Source organism: Falco naumanni, chromosome 2 (genome assembly GCF_017639655.2).
Source record: "Falco naumanni isolate bFalNau1 chromosome 2, bFalNau1.pat, whole genome shotgun sequence".
NCBI classification, from domain to species: Eukaryota; Metazoa; Chordata; class Aves; order Falconiformes; family Falconidae; genus Falco; species Falco naumanni.
In genome coordinates, this window is record NC_054055.1 from 59,926,714 (window position 1) to 59,938,263 (window position 11,550).

The 11,550-nt window shown below is 43.1% G+C and overlaps 1 protein-coding gene across 1 annotated transcript in view; it reads right to left on the reverse strand.

Annotated features, from left to right (window-relative positions):
- Positions 1–6,394, reverse strand: part of FGF14 (fibroblast growth factor 14) — a 140,228-nt gene extending 133,834 nt beyond the window's left edge. The window contains exon 1 of the mRNA XM_040584473.1: positions 5,681–6,394. Coding sequence (XP_040440407.1) covers positions 5,681–5,873 — 193 coding nt within the window. The 5' untranslated portion in view covers positions 5,874–6,394. The remainder of the gene's footprint in view (positions 1–5,680) is intronic.
- Between the last annotated feature and the right edge of the window lie 5,156 nt (positions 6,395–11,550).

Consider the following 11,550-nt stretch of genomic DNA (forward strand, 5'->3'; position numbering starts at 1 on the left):
TGTATTTTCAATTTTCTAAATTATGCTTAGAGTCTAAATCAAAAGACTTTAACCACAAAGTTTTCTGTAATAAACTTCCGGAGTGTTAGCTCTGTATTAAAATTAATTACTGCTGTTTATAAGCTGCTGACTTTAAAGTTCATTATTCAAAATGAGTTTTAAGCACTCAGTTTAGTTTAATTCAAATTAACAGACTGAAATACCCTCAGAAAATGACATCTACTAATAGATTATATATCGTTAAAAGACAGAATCCTGTCTTTAAATACAGTATAGAAACCTGACCTTGCCAAGAACTTTTCTTTCACTATGTCACCATGAATCAGAAACCACATATATGGTAATCTCCCTTTATATTTCTATTAACCAGATAATGTAGTTCTACAATACGTTTAATAGATACAATAACTGATATACCTTACAAAAAAAGTTCACTATATGTGGATGGAAGCTGCCTGAATTTTGAAGATCCAGCAAGATCACTCAAGACTGAAGAGTTCATTTGCTAACAAAGAGTTAAATTGCCAGTTACCAAGTGAAGGTAGTGAAAAGCAATGGTTGTATATAGGAAAAATAAAATCTTGGTTCCTCCGATTTCACATATCCTCCAGATATGCAAACTTCCTGAGGTAAATAAATGAAAACCAATGCTTATCAGGAAGAAAGAATTGCCCCCCAAAATCCAAACACAATACTTTATAGACAAAAGAAGCAAGGAACTCAAGCCAAAACAGCTTTGAAGTCTTTAAGAAATGTCAAAGAAATCTTAACTTGCAACTAGTACCACACTTAGAGTATTTATAAAACACTTTCTGCTTTCTGAACTTATCTGATACCTACTTTTAGCACATTTTAAGATATACAATGGGTGTAGTTAAGTTTTTCTACTTGTTTAGCATTAAACAGGAGATATTCTGAAATAACAGATACAGCCCTACATGTATGTTAAATGCCCGTTATTCTAGGTATTTCTAAAAATCAATAGTCGCTAAAATTATGTTACCATTTTAAAGTTATTTTTCCCCATTTCCTCTCAAAAACATCCCATTCATCAATTTTAGAGCCACCAAGACCAATTCAGAACAGAGAATTACATTCCAGACATTACATTTTTTTAAAGCTTCCCTTAGCAAGCACAGGGTATATGTGAAATACTGAACACACAGGAAAGAAAACTTGACCCTGAGTTTAGCAAACCACACGTTCCAAAATAAATTTAAAATAAGTTTAGAATATTTCACATGACATACAGCATATTTACACATTTTCAGTGTGTGATGATCACGCAGTCCTTTGAACAGATTAGCAGCAATGAAGGAAAAATTTTGAAATATTAAAAATTTCTTATATATCCTGTTAAGCCTGGGTTTGTAGTTCCAAAAGGGTTGTGGATTAGTCAATTTCATTTGAAGAAAAGTAGTGAAGAGTAAGTAACATAAGTTCAGCAACCAGAAAACTAGATGGTCTTGCACCTAGATGCTCTTGTCTTTAGTGAACTGCCAAGGAGAATTAATTCTGAGGTCAGTCACATAGGAGAGTGCAGCTACAGGTTTTGGTCTGCTGCAACTTGGAGCAAGTCAGATCAATGGATGCTGGAACTAACTGACAGGGATTCAACGCACTTTCTTAAGCTTTAGGAAATGAGGCACATACACCCATGTGCACCATTCAGTTCTACTTACACCGTTCCACAAGTAGGAGAACTAAAAACTACTTAAGGCACTACATATACAGGGAATTACCTTACATCTGAGATTATGGGCCACTCCCACATCGGCTGCAAAACATTAGCTAATATTCTAAGGAATTTTCAAAAAATGCTTTCTTTGGAGAATTAAATTACCTTTGTAGAGGCAATAAAATCTAATCAGTGCATCTTCTGAACATGTTCCCTAGGTCTCTTTTTCTCATAAATACTAATGAGCAAAATCAGAGTCCAAGTCATTCCAAAATCCATACACTCTCTCGATAAATTTAGAAGTCTTAATGTGGTATTACCACACAGAAACAGTAAACATCACACTTGGTTTTTAATACATTAAAATGTTGAGTATTTTCCAGTAGAATATTCTCAAGGGACCTAATTAACCAAACAATGATTCTTCAGATTAGCAAAGAAGCTAGATATCTAGATGAAAATACAGGCTGAGAAGTTTGAATTTGCGCTAGTGACAAGCATACTTTTTTAATCTCTGCACGCTGTAGTTGCATTAGGTGAAGTACTGACATTTATTTTCTTTTTTTATTGAGTAGCCCCAGGATGTATAAGGTTATCTCACATGAAGACTCAAAATCTTGTCTGTCAGTTCTCCCATTTGTGATTATATTAATGTAAATTAAACCATTATGACTGAACAACCTCTAATCCAGGAGAGGATGATTCATAATTGATTGATGTCTGGCATCAGTGTCAGGCAAGATCTTGGCTTCATGGCTATCCGGAAATTAATGACAGTGATTTCTTCATCAGATGGCAGGTAGAATTAAATAAAGATGAAATAAATTTGAAATATCATAATACTAAACAATATGAATCAAAGATGTCCAGTAAATGAAACTGGTTTCATCGACTCAATAGATTATCACACAGGTCTCCCACAGAAATCACATTGCCAGTTTAATTCATTAATCAAAGTTTTAGAAAAGCTGTTTACCGTTGCATCTATCTTTAGAGCCAGCATATAAGCAAATGCAAATGTTACCCTTTACCCTGAGTGAGCTCCTGGGTGTATCTTTAATGCTACCCTTCCCAAATGTTAGTGTTCCAAAACACACTTCTGTTGATATTTTAGTATGCCCCTAAAGGAAAGACCATGAAAATTAGCCACAATGGCAGAACAAAAAAACTATATTCAGTTGGGGACACCTAAGATTTTAGTATGTTGTGTATTCATAGTAACTTCCAATTGTTCACAAATGAATCCCACTGAACAAGAACAGTACTAACAGGTATTTTTTCTGAAGACTTTAAAAATAAAGACTATTTTCAAAAGTTGGCTGATATGTTGGTAAGTGTGCACACATTGTGCATTTCTATTTATCTAATTTACATACACATGTACATACAAGAGTAAATGTATATTTTTGATTCAAAAAGCAGCACCACTAGCTTTTGCTGCTTGACTGTTTTAGAGATGGGAAGACATTTATTTTTAATATGTAAGTACATAGGAAAATATTTTTTTTATTCCATGAGAAATACAGTCTAACTTTTACTGCTTTACCTAACAAATACTTACGTACACTTCTACTCTTCCATTTAATTGTATGAGAATGCTACGGACGGTCTGTCATACCTTGATTAGCTTATTTTTCATAATGCTCTTGTGACACTCTGCATGTCATTTACACAAGGTATATTTGTCAAAATCCCATAGCACCTTTGTGACAACAGATGTCTTGAAATACATCCTATTTTCTTTGGCAAAGACTTACATTAATGGGCTTGACAGTGTGATTTCAGTGAAGTATTCAGTGGTCATTTAACTTAGTTTAGGAAAACTAAAAAGAGACTCTCATAAATGTTCATTTGGTAACTCATATAAGGTACTTTTAAAGCATTCAGCCTTATAAAATGTGTTTTTTTCCCAAATGATTATTCATTCTAAATTATTCTGCATAAGTTGTTGAAATAATGGCTTCTGTTTGATTGTTTCTTCATTTTCCCTCCTAAATAGCATGCAACTTTGAATCCACAGGTACTCCATGTATCGCTTCACGCATCATGAACATATACAGTAAAAGGAACAGTAGCATTTTCAGCAGGAATTCTTACAGATGCGCTGTAATTCTGAGACTTTAACATAAATCAATGGATAAATATCACCATGTCTCCATGTGAGGAATTCTTAGAGAAAATAAACTCAGGGATCTGATGCTGCAGACTTTATAGCGAATACCACTTGTTCTGATTATTCTTAGTGAAATCTTTTGTACCAGTGTTATGGGTTAACAGCTGAGTTACATTCTAATCCAGTTCTCTTATTCAAGAATGTCACAAAGTGCCTTATGAAAAATGAATGAATAAAAAAGGATGAGCTGACATATCTTTTAAGACCCTTCCTACTTAAGAAAATATTTGCCATCTCCGTGCTGTGAGACAGTCATCTCCTCAAACTGTAATATAACCAAATACAGAGTTTTCCCGCAAATAAGACTGCACAGGTGATTGGGAACCTGATTGCTCAGTTAGCAAATCCCTCTAAACTTGTTCTCATGAACAAGTATCACACATATAAATCCACCATCACAAACCAAGTACTCTAGTCTTCTTTCTAAGCACACATGCAGGCTGCCTAAAAATAAGCCACCCCAGATTTTGCCACTGACATGTTCTCACTGATCTTCTCTATATCACTGTGCTACCTAAAAATGGCAAGATTTAGCTTGCAATAGGAGTTACAAGAAATAATCCTTGCAGTAATAAAGACGTGTAAAAGTGAAATTGCATGGATTTTGTCAGTTTATGCTATTTCAAGTATGAAGCACAGGAAAAAGTGCTGAAAGGATCAATCAGGACAGATCCCCGATTACGCTTCTTAAAATTATCTTCCAACCCAACCTAAAGAGGAGCTATAGTATCCATACCAAACTACAACACATGGTGGCATTCTCTAATGTAACAAGGGTGGTCTGTACCTTACCATTGACTGGTAGGTATTGGCCACGTTTCAAGTGATAGTTAACATTTCCACTCCTCATGACACAATCCTTTTGCTCTAAAGCAACCTGTTTCTGAGGGCAACTACAAAACAAGTCATGACCACTTCAGAACGCTGTTGAGTATTGAGTTGAATCCCACAAAATAAAAATTAAAAAAAAAAAAAGAGAAGTCATTGCAATAGCATTTAACTCCTTTTATTTCTAGGGTTCCGATACAAAGTCCTGGATAAAATGCAGTCATCATGGTACCAGTTTTAGTCGTCTCAGTTGACTGGCGGCCATCAACGCCAAAGAAGAGCTGCCTGCAAAACTTGTTCGTCTGTATGATGAGGCCGTGACCCGAGGCTGTCAGCGGGCAGGTAGACCCGCACCTGGGACCCCGCAGGGGTGCGGAGCAGCTCTCCCACGGCTGCCGGCCACCCCGCGCCTCCCACTTCGGCCACCGGGAATTGCCCGGGCAGCGGGGAGCGGGACCCCTGCGCTACGGCCCGGCTGCGCCTGCCGAAGCCAAGCGGGCAGCTCTAGGAAGGGAGCGGCGAGCGACGCTTCCCCGACCCCGGACAATTTAAAAAGCTTTCCGCGCTGTGTGCTCCTTGTCCTTCAAGGGAAAACACGGGCGAGCCGGGGACGGGCGGGACGGCAGGCAGGGCTCCCGCCACGCCGGCTGCCTCCCCCGCGGGGCTTCCCGCCCCGGCGCCCACCTGCCCCCATCAGCACCTCAGGGCCCGCCGGCCTCGGCGCACCGGGCGGAGCGGGCGGCACCGGCGCAGGCAGCCGGGCGGCAAGGCGGGCCCTCAAGGTCCCGACCCTGGGGTGCGGGGGCCCGCGGCGCCCCTCAGCTCCCGGAACCGCCGCCCGCTGACGGGGAGCCGGGAGCCGCCCGCTGACAGGAGCGGGGGCGGCAGTTGGCGCCTGCCGCCGCGGCGGCGCCCGGCCCGGGAAGTTTCTCGCCACAGGTTGCCCCCTCCCGCCCGCCCCCCCGGGAGCCCCCCGGGCGGGCCCGGCCACAGGGACGCACCTTGGCGCCGCAACCGCCGCTTCTTGAGCCCGAAGATGCGGACCTTGGAGAAAATGTCCACCAGGTTGCCGTTGCAGAGCCCGCGGTTCTTGCTGGGGCTGTTCCGCCTCCTGCTGGCCGAGGGCCGGTCCCAGTGCTGCTCCCTCGCCTGCCGCTTCTGGCGGATTAAACCGCTGGCGATGGCCGCTGCCATGGCTGCTCGCCGGCTCGCCCACGCCGGCCGGCGCCGCGACGGGCAGGGGGGCGGGCGGCGGCGGGGCGCTCAGCCCCGGCGGGGACCCATCCCCGGGAGCGCGGGCGAGCGGGAGCCTCCTCCGGCCCGGGGCGCGGCTGCAGCGGGGCACCCCCGCCCCGTGGCCCGCGGGAGCTGCCGCCGCGGGTCACCGCATGGGTGCCCCCGCCGCCCCTCCCGGCCTGCCCCCGGCGCAGGGGCACCTGCTCGGGCGGAGGGTGTTTGCGGGCGGCCCGGCGGCGCGGAGCCAGCGGGACTCGGGGCAGAGCCGCGCCCGGTGGGGTCGGGTCGGGTCGGGTCCGGCCGGCAGCGTCGCCTCCCGGCGCTGCCCCTCAGCCCCGCGCCGCCACCGCCCGCTCGCCCGCCGCTGCCATCGCCGCGGCCGGGGCGGCTACCGCCGCCTCTTCCAGGCTCCTGCCCGGTGATTGCCAAGTGCTTCAGAAATCAGCATCTGGAGAGAGCAATCTTCTTCTCGGGGGAGAGCTGTAATCACGGCTCTTCGGTCCCACCCCGCTCCAGCCTCCCCTACACACGCACGCACACACACGCACACGCACACACACACAGAGGCACGCACCGCTGGAGCTTTTTTTCCTCCCCAAGGCGAGGGGCGGCGAGGGGGCAGGGGGTGGAGGAGGGATGGGGAAAGACAGGGGAATAAAGCAAAGGGGGCGAGGGGCGGGAGGGAAGCGGTGTTGCTGATGCCGTTTTCGGGTGGGAACCAGCGGGTTCCCGGCGCACCCGCCGCCAGCTGCCTTCGTCTCCCCTGAGCTTTCTGGCTGGCTGGGTGCGGAGCGCCCCCCCCCCCCCCTCCCCCCCGGGAAGCGGGGTGCTGGGCGCTGCCGGAGGGGCGTACGGCCCTTCCCGTCCTCCGCCGCCCAGCCGGGCACCCTTGCAGGCACCCTCCTGCCACCTCCTCGCACCGGCTCCCTGACGCCCTGCCCGCGGGCAGCCGCCCTCGGCGGCGACACCGGCACCTGTCGCCGTGCCCCGGGCGGGGGAGCTGTGGGGGCAGGTGAAGGGCCCGCCGCCCGGCGCAGCCCCTCTGCGGGAAGGGGCAACCGACCGCACCTCCTCACCCCGGGCACGGACGGGGCAGGGGTGTGGGCCGACAGGAGAGGGGTCTTTACTGCATGCAAAGCGCAGGTTTTAGAGCCGTGAGGAAGAAACACGCCTACGAGGCTGAGGGGACCTTCCACCCAACCCAACACGGGCTCTTTGGGAGAAAATGTTATAGCAACAGCAGACTTTTAACTCTGAGTGCAAACTGGTTACTGAGGTTTCAGAAATACCGAAGGAATTCTGTAGGGCACCCACAAACAGCTGCAGTAGGTAGATGTATTGATCATCAGCACATGCAGAATTATTTCTTAATTTTTTTTCATAGTCTTGGAGCACTTGAGCAAGCACCAACCAAGCTCACTAGATACAGAATACCTAAGGACTCTCTGCCCCAAGGAGCTCACAAGACACTGCAGATAATAAATACCATCCAAAATAGAACATCTTATTTCTTTCCTTATTTTTTTCTGTTGGGTCTTCTCCATTTTCAAATAAGAAGCTCAGTGTTTTTTGGATTTACTTTCTGCCAGCCTGATGGTTAAACTTCCCAAAGTTGTAACTAATTAGAGGAAAGTGGAAAAGGGAAGCCAGCAGCTACACAGGAAAAATTGGAGTTGTCCTATAAAGAAGGGCAGATGCTCACAGAGGGAAATACCATGTAATAAATACCTCATTTTTATGCTGTTTTCAGAATACTCTAATTTCTTATTAGATGGTTCTTAAAAAAAAAAAAAAAAAAAAAAAAGTCTTTGAAGTGTAAATATACATGTGGAATAATTCCGTGCTTTGCAACACAGAACCTCCTAGGGAAGGGTAGGTTCTTGTTTCAGCAGAGGCTTCAGCATCTCCGATATTGACCATTATTTCCCTAAATTCTTTAATCTACAGAAGGCTATTTTTATACAGAGGGCAAAAGTGTATGGTGGGAACTCCCTTATACAGGGATATTTTTCTTAATACTAGACCAACTAGGAGCAGAACATGCACAATCGGATCTGGATAATACATTTTAATTCTATTTAAAAGTGTCTCTAAAGAGATTCAGCTAAAACGCATTGGATTTTCTGTCTGGCAATTTTTACAGAGCAGCAATTTCCTTACAAGAGTTGCAATTACCTTAACTAATGCAATTAGACAGAGAGTTTGCTTTGTTTTATTTAAATTTCACTGTAGCAGTTTTGCATACTGCTTCCTTTTCCTTACTTCCCAGCAGTGGACAAGACACAAGCGTTGCCTTAAGGCCCCTCTGGACAGAAGCGCACCCACGCACGCCGCCCCAGCGGGGCCCCGGCCCGGCCCGGCCGCCCCGGGCGGTCTCTGCCTTCAGCACCATGGACAGCCGAGCAGAGCCTGCGCGGCCCTGGGACATCCCCTGCCACCCCCGGGGGAGGTGACAGGACACAGCCCCAGGTCTCCTGCTCGGCCTGGCTCCTGGCTGCAAACAAAGGAATGAATGAGAGGGAGCCGAGTGAAATAAAGGGCAACCCTCCACTGTATTATTTTTCATAGGCATTTAGGAGTGGAATACATACAGCCCTAACTTCTGCATGAGAAAGTCTCTCCAAAAAGATATAGGTTCCCCATTGCCTTTTGCTGGAAGGACATCTTTATATTATCCAGTGATGCTATTCACTATATACTATCTACTACTATTGTTCCTTTTCTTTAGTTTCCTTCAAATACTGGGCCTTTGCCAAAACACACTGACATTTCTCAATGATATGATGCTTGGGGTGGTGGCAAAGAAAGGAAAGAATGAAGGTGAAAATGGGCAGTATGCCTGCAGACAAGAGAAAATGTGTTTCTTACTCCAGAAATCAAAAACAGTGGCTTTCTACTCGGGTCTCGGAAATGCAGAGCAGTTGTTTACTGCTTGAGGTTTCGCAAAGAAAACTCAAGAGAGCCATCTGCTGTCTTAACCGGTAATAAAGTGCGTGCAGCTCTTGGCAAAGTGCAGGTTTTGCTAGCAGGTGCATCGTAGTATGAACATCGCGGCTACCTTAAAGACTAGCAACTGCATAGGATTATGAATTTAGGACAAATGGAAATATCTTAGTTACAATATTTGCTACATTAAAATAAAATTTTCTTTCTGACTAACAGAACTCTGGCTATGAAACCAAATGATTAAAAGCAAAACAGGGGGAGAAGGGATTTTCAATACTTTCTATTTTCCCATCTGTTCAGTTCTAATTGCTAATTTATAATGTATTTCAGGAGTTTTATAAAACAAATACATTTTATAATCTTTAAAATTAGTTGAATGAATTTTAGAGCAAAACATGCAACAGATATAAAGTGTGCATGGAATACTTGCTTTATTATATACTAGAGTATGAAACATTATTCTTTAAATTTATTTTGTGCTGTATTACTGGTGTCAAACCACATTCAATTTCATCTAATTTAAAATGTAAATTACAATGTGCTGTTTTCAGGCATCAGAGTTCAATATTAAAATATACACAATTAATATTTGTGTATATACATGTACTAGTGATACATAAAATCATTTTGTAAGGTCTACCATTAGGAAAAATGTGATTCTATGCTTTATATTCTATCCTTACCTAGATCCACAGGTTACAAAATGTACAGAATTGAAAATGTCAATCTTACAGTTTAAGGACTGTGTTCTTTTATCTTTTCTCACCCCCACCCCATGTCATTTTTGGTCAATGCAGACATGAAAACTCTACAGAGTTCTTCCTTTCATAAGCCGTTTCAATAGAAACAAAAATGTACAGGTGTGATCCCACATACACACACTCCACCCACATTTTCTCCTCACAGATATGATGAAACCATTCATCATATCAAAACCAAAACAAACGAAATCAAACCCTAAGAAACATACTCCAGAGCACTCATAAGCATATATTTTCTAGAAGTGTAATATGCCAGATTATTACATTGGTACTAAATATGTTTTAGTTTCATGAGGTCTAGTAAAGGTTTCATTACACTTGCTTGCCAGCAGCAGGCACACATAGCTTGCTTTTCCAGTTAAATACTCTAGAATAAGATGCTGTAAAGTCAACCTATTGTATATTCTAGAAAACATTAGTAAAGTCTTGTGAACCTAGTAGTTCTCCCAGACTCTTTTAGAGTTGAACATCATTTCACGTCCCTAAAAAGGCCTTTTTTCTTTTTTTTTTCTTTTTTTTTTTTTTAAAGATGGTATGTGCTACAGCTGCAAGCAAGATTAATACCTTTCTCCTTAAACTTCCATTCAAACTGGAAAGGCTACTTTAGAGCTAAAGGCACCAATTTAGGCATTACAGTTGCAAGGTGTGCATAAGAATACATCTGGGCCACTGGGAAAATTTAATGTCATTCCAAGAAGAGATGTCTCAGCATTGAAAAAATACTCGTTTATAAATTCTGATGGATTAATTTAATCAACATTCTGATCTTGATAAGACAGTGGAGTGATTACCAGAGTGCTATTTCCAGCTAAGGTTGTGATTCTGAACATTTGTTGGTACTGATCAAAAATTAACTGAAGGTTGCTGGTAATTTTGGTGGACCATAATTCAAGTGTCTAAATTTAATTTGCATACTAAGACCCCACCCCTCCACTCCCACAAAATGATATCATAAGAAAATGTGATACAATTCTACAAATAGGATTATTCATATAACTACAAACTGGTATCTGCCCAAGGCACGCAATGTGTACATATGTGGTGTGGAGGGTGGGTGTGGGTAAGCAATAGTAACTTCCAAGTCTTGATTTAATTTTCCTGAGGGACAAAGCTAGAGCAAGAGATAGGAATTAATGACTTGAACAACATGAAAGAAATACAATCAATGGCTTACTCTGTAGGTTGGTGTTTAGTTTTCTAAAAAATTAACAAGCTAGAAAAATGTTTGTCAACATAAAAGGTCATATTTTTTACGACCATACCTGTATGAACATATTAAATCATAGATAAGAAATCCCTTTTCAGAACGTTTATGTGCATTCCATGTTATACAATAAGACTAGTATGGTTGCACGGTGAGCTTGAAACAGTTTAAATTAGGTCAGTTTTACATGTCCTTTTATGTTAGCCTGGATATAGTTGTCCTTATATGTTCTTGTTAACCTCTCAGAAGAAGACAATGCACTGTGAAGCACTGTAACTTAAAATCCTTAACAACCTGAGCACTTGATGTTGGTTGACTATAGACTTTGAAGAGCGTTAAGAACAAAGTTTATTAAACTTGCTAATATACTTCAGAGAATATCTATGCTTTCACACTGTTCTGTATCAAAAGCACCTAGTTTTCAGTCTCAACATACCTATTAAAATTTACTGAATCCATAGGAGGTCCTATATAGTCAATTGTTTAGATAGATCAAGTGAATCCCTTTAAATAAAAGCAAGCTTCCACTATGTCATTTAAAGGACTGTCCATATTTTAGCCAGCTTCTTCGCAGGTTTGGACTTACTCGACTTTATGTATCCAAGTCATAAGAAGAACCATTAAAATATAATTAGTGTATATGCAAGAATAAATTAATTCACCATGCAAGGAACTCCTACATTAGATTACTGGTTAGGCAGGGAACTATCAAAACGTAACCATT